The sequence below is a fragment of the Nylanderia fulva genome, unplaced genomic scaffold (assembly GCF_048542155.1).
Source record: "Nylanderia fulva isolate GAGA-0341 unplaced genomic scaffold, ASM4854215v1 Scaffold10, whole genome shotgun sequence".
NCBI classification, from domain to species: domain Eukaryota; kingdom Metazoa; phylum Arthropoda; class Insecta; order Hymenoptera; family Formicidae; genus Nylanderia; species Nylanderia fulva.
In genome coordinates this window covers 5,766,727-5,772,726 of record NW_028189193.1, presented here as the reverse complement: position 1 = coordinate 5,772,726, position 6,000 = coordinate 5,766,727, and the positions used below count along the sequence as shown (strand labels likewise).

Genomic DNA, 6,000 nt, shown 5'->3' with positions numbered 1-6,000 from the left:
TTCTACCTTTCCCATCGCTCGCTAATATCGCATATCCATCTTTAATGGAAGCTTGAAATGGTAGTATATCGTAATTGGAATATATGGCTTCACACACACACACACACACAGATAATATTCTACCATAAACATCATTTGTATTTACAATTTCGACTTCTTTATCCTTTTTTACAGAATTACAAATTATTTCCACCGGTTCCTTTACAGAAATCATAGGAAATGGGGATACTCCGAAACGTATTGCTACATGTTCAAAATTTAGCTGAAATAAATTAATTATATATACACAGTCTCTCAAACATAAACGCACATATAAATACATTATTTTATTAAAAATTATATGTTTCATACATACATACATACATACATACAAATATATATATATATATGTGTACGTATACGCATTTGTATACTCGTATGTATATATAAATATATAGCATGCATAGATAAGATTAAAACGATTCTGAAGATTGACATATAAATAAAATTAATTATAATAATCTTATAGACGACGCATGATACTTTATAATCAACGTCAAATTTTTCAGAAATATTTAAACTGAAATCCAGATTTTAAGTTTAAAACAGAAGCAAAAATTATGATAACTTTTTTTTAAATTGTCTTCTTGTTTTATAAATCAATTGTATAAGTTTTTGTATTAAAATTCGTTGGTAAATTCAAGATATATTTACAATATCTATAAACGATATTGACTTGTATATTTGACCGTTTTCATATTTTGTTGTTTTTTTGTGCTTTTGGTTACATTTGAGAGAATAATATATACTAAAACGTTCCGTGCGATTAGTCATACATTTGCAAACAGCGAAAGAAGACACGTTTGACGATAATACTAATTAAAGTATTTGAGCAATAAGACAATTCATTACGTGGGTACGAATTTTATATATATATATATATATATATATATATATATATAAAAATTATAAATTTATCAAAATATTAATAACGCAAAAAATATTTCTGCAAATATTTGTAAATGTACACATAAATTATATATATATATATATATATATATATATAATTTATAATTATTAATATATAACATAAATGTACACATAAATTATATATATATATATATATATATATAATTTATGTGTACATTTACAAATATTTGCAGAAATATTTTCTGCGTTTAAATAATTTATAATATAATTATAAAGTGTTTGATAAATTTTAAGTCATTTTTAAAGATTTTTCCTGAACATGTAAATTATACATATACAAAATAATGGAAAAAGTGTAACCTCAGAACCCAGGAACATATATATTTTATTTCTTCTAATTCAAATATTTCTTAAAAAAAATATTAATTACTTCCTTTAAAACTTGAGAATTTTTATAATTTCAAATCAATCTAATTTAATAAATAAATTTTCTATTTTAATATCAGATATGTTTGCCCAGATTAATTACAATCTACTTTTTAAAATGCATGTCATAAAACACAATTAAACATAATTTTACATCATATCCTCAAAATTTATGTACATTATTAATAATACTATATTCTCTGTAAAAATAATTGTGATATACTCTGCTACATGTTATGTTCTGTATATAAAAAACTGATACAATAATTGTTGCTTTTTTTATAGCAATCTAATAAATCATAACATTCTTACATTGCACGACATTGTCGCGTTAAACTCGAATTGAGCATTATGGGTAAACCGAATAAGCCAAAATGTGTTAAACGTGAAGGAATCATCAAAACCAAAAGTGAAATCAAAAATAATCCCAGAGGTGAACCCACAAATAATCCCGAAGAAAAGCTGGAAAGAAAGCCTCTAAAAGAATCTAAACTTGTCATACCAAAAGAGTCTGGAGAGGAAAACGAAAATCGCCCCGCAGCAGAGCTCGGAAATTACCTCAATGCAGCGTTATTACGAATGAACATCAGAAATGAGCCCGACAATGACCCCGAAAATGAGCCTGAAGATGACCTCAGAGATAAAATCGAATGCATACCATCATTTAATTCAATTACTCTTAAAGATATCAGGGATAGTACGTATAAAACATTTATTACTTAATTTAGTTATTTAATACTTTACATCTGTTATTACATATTGCTACAGTTCTGTACGAATTACACGAATACTTTGACGAATTTCAAATTGAAATTGTTGCCTGTCCTGATTTAACCAGAGAACCGTACAATTTGATAAATACTGGTAAGAAATATAACAAATATTCTTGATCTTTCGCATTTGAAATACAATAGTCTTACATTTTAACAGGAATGTCCGGGAATACAGCTATTTTGGAAGTATATACTCGTAATGATTTGGAAAGACAAATAAATAGGAATGAAATAATACATATTAAAACGGGATGCAACCATTTTCGCAGTTTACAAAAATCGGGAATGGTGCTTAAAATACGCGCTAAAGGACGCAAAATCAATTACAACATCATAACATTAATACAGAATATTTTGCATAAGCGCTTATATTTTAAAATAGGTAAAAAATTGTTTATACGAAACTATATAATTTCATTACCAAAATAAATACAAAGTAAAAATTAAAATATTAATTCATAGAAATGACGTATATATAAATAAATAAATCTTTCATACTTAATACTTTAGGGTTAAATGGCCTGCTCCTAATACAAGGGGGACAAATAAAACTGGGCAAATTTCCAAAGAATGACCAGCCACGGTGTAGGACAATAAACTGTAATTTAAATGCAAAAGTATGTGTGGGCGTAATAGTCAATGATCCAGTCATAATTGAAGGACAACATGATGGACTTGTAAGTTATTTGTGCACATCCAAAAATTAATTTTTTAAATATTATATAATTTTAAATTCTCCATTTTCATATATATTGTATAATTAAATTATAATATAATTTGTAAAAGCTCTTTATTAAATGAATCAAACAATTAAAAGGCAATAAGAGCTAATTAAATCAATCAGTAATTTATTAGTGAAAAGATGTATAAGATATTAAATAACATACAAAAATTAATTCGTATTTATTTATTTTTGTACAAATTTATTTTTGTATGTTATTTAATATGTTATACATCTTTTCACTAATAAATTACTGATTGATTTAATTATCTCTTATTGCCTTTTAATTGTTTGATTAAATTATAAATTGTTATTGTTTACATTGTTATATTCTTTATATTTTCATATATTTTCTATTTCTTCCTTTGATTATAATTTATGAGTTTATACGCGTTTTGTTATATATTTATACTATGTTATGGAAATTAACATATATTTATATTTCAAAATTTCATATGATCATAGTAACATGAGAATGATAACATTGATATTTGATTTTCGAAGCGACATAATATTAAATAACATTAATTCATTAACATTAATTCATAATAACATTAACTTCATGAACTTTATATTTTGCAGTTTTATACAAATGATCGTTATATGTTTTACTCAATCCCTAACGTGTTCGACCAATTTCTCAACGACATCACGCCAGAAGAGACAGAATATGTTGGTTACTTTGATATAGCGGAACGTATGTTTTATTTTTATTAGTATATTTACTAAAACGTATCATTTTTCATACAAATTTGTCCACGCTTGAAATAAAATCATGTCATCTGTACTAGCTGTGCTTCGTGATAAATGTAAAATAATTTTATGAGATATTTAAGCAGAAAATGTTATAACATATTTTCGGCTCCAAAAATGTAACATCATTGAGATATTTCATATATATCTTTAGTTTTGCACAAGAAGTATCTCATTAATTTTGAAACGTAAATCGTATTAATTCTTATTAACTATATATTTTATTATCAATTTATTATCTATCATTTATTTCATTATTTAATTATTATATTTTAATACTGATTAATTAGAGTAGTACACATAATCTATGTTTTTATTTCGATTGATTGTGGAGAAAAATATCAGAGAAGAATATGTTAAGAAGTTCGATAATATCATTATAAACTTTTTCTCTAAATATTCTGTAAATGTACAAATTATCAGACTATTTTTATTGACAATTAGCAAAAAATATAAACTTTATATTAATATAAATATATAAAAATGATGTATTTGTAAGATATATATATATATATATATATATATATATATACATTAAATAAAGAAAACATACTAATATAAACCAAGTATGTAAAATACACACAAATATATATTTATCTATATACTACTTTAAATATTTGTATAATATACATTTATATATTAATTTCTGTTTAATATTTATATATTGCGTACAGGTGTTACATAACATATAATTATTATTTATATATATACATATATATAATATAATATGTAATTATCATTTATATATATATATATATATAAAATATAATATATAATTTCACAAATTTATATACGTATATATACCACAAACTCTTTACAAAACGATCTATAAAAATAGTTTGTATCAAAATAGAAATATATTGTATATTAGTATAAATATTTCAAAATGTATATTTGTTGATAAATATATATATATATTATATATATATTTCATAATTATATATATATATATATATATATATATATATATATATATATATATATAAATTAAAATTAAATAGAGAAAGTAAACAAATATAAACCAAATTTGTAAAATACACTCAAATATATTTATATTTATATACTACTTTATATTTTTGTATAATATACATTTATATATTAATTTCTCTTTAATATTTATATATTGAGTACAGTTGTTACATATCATATAAATATTATTTATATATATGCATATATAATATAATATATAATTATACATTTTATTTAATATATGCATATATTCCACAAATTTTTTTTACCAAACGATCTATAGAAATAATTTACCAAAATTTGATGATTTACATAAAGACGATCTTTTCTAAAGAAAAAAATAATTTTAAAAATACTATTTTGCGTATATGTTTCGTACATACGTTATATTTTATGTTTCTATTTTTATATTTATTCTATTAAGTTATAACCCAGCTAGAAATAATAGTTAAATCGATGTCGAATCAATGTCAAATTGATGCCGAGTTGGTCGATTTGATCTTGATTTTATGTCTTTCCGACCGATCATTTCGAACTGAGAAAGCAGACCATTAAAATGATTGTATATATATAGTGTTTAAAAAATATGAAACCATATATATTGGCATTAATTATAATATACAAATCGTTTAAATGCGTATCGTGTACTTCATGTTAATAGAAAATTAGTTGTCACAATTATAATAAAAAAATAAAATAACAAAAATAGAAAAAGACTTTTATTTATAATGATTTATTTACAATTCATAAAACAATAATCTTTAATATAACCAAAGACAGCACGGAATTTCATTTCTTTGTATAAAGGCGTTTTTCCTGCTGCATAATGATTTAATTGGTAACACGTCCATTTCATAATTCAATTTATTTTCAGTTCTTCTTACTTTCTTATAATAATAGTCTTAACACAAGAATATTGTTGCTCATTATTATGATCCTATAACGAAAGAATATAAAGTATTTTTGGAAGAAAGGAAAAACTGTTCAGTGGAAATTGAGAAATTACTATTATTATTAATAGCAGAAGATTGCTTTCGACCTATTCATACAATTTCCATTACACAGTGTTTGCATATAATGTGTGTAACAATGGAATTAAAAATACGAGACTAGACATTTCCAAATATTCGAAGAACTAAATTTCTATCAATAGTTATAAAACTTTTGGCAAAAATCTTAATTGTAATTAAGAAAATGTTTTCCTTCTTTTTGTACTCTTCTTTCATTTTTTTTTCATTGTCAATATATATAATTCGTTTGAAAGAATTTCTCCTAACTTATGGAAGTAGTATAATGAAAAGATTATTTCGTAGCACGTCTCGAAACAAAACGTATATGAGAGCTTATACTTTTAGATATTATATAAAATTGCATGAAACTCATAAGCGGATATAAGCATAAATTACGCAACATTAAATTATTCTAAATTTTTGAAACATGGCATATTAA

At 23.0% G+C, this 6,000-nt stretch overlaps 1 protein-coding gene across 1 annotated transcript; it reads left to right on the top strand.

Annotated features, from left to right (window-relative positions):
- The first annotated feature begins 833 nt into the window (after window positions 1–833).
- Window positions 834–3,736, top strand: LOC114942226 (beta-keto L-gulonate decarboxylase-like). The gene is made up of 6 exons (XM_085481651.1): window positions 834–895; window positions 1,621–2,032; window positions 2,104–2,199; window positions 2,266–2,490; window positions 2,619–2,785; window positions 3,412–3,736. The coding sequence occupies exons 2-6, from the start codon at window positions 1,687–1,689 to the stop codon at window positions 3,544–3,546; spliced, it is 969 nt and encodes a 322-aa protein (XP_085337777.1). The 5' UTR covers window positions 834–895; window positions 1,621–1,686; the 3' UTR covers window positions 3,547–3,736.
- The last annotated feature ends 2,264 nt before the right edge of the window (window positions 3,737–6,000 follow it).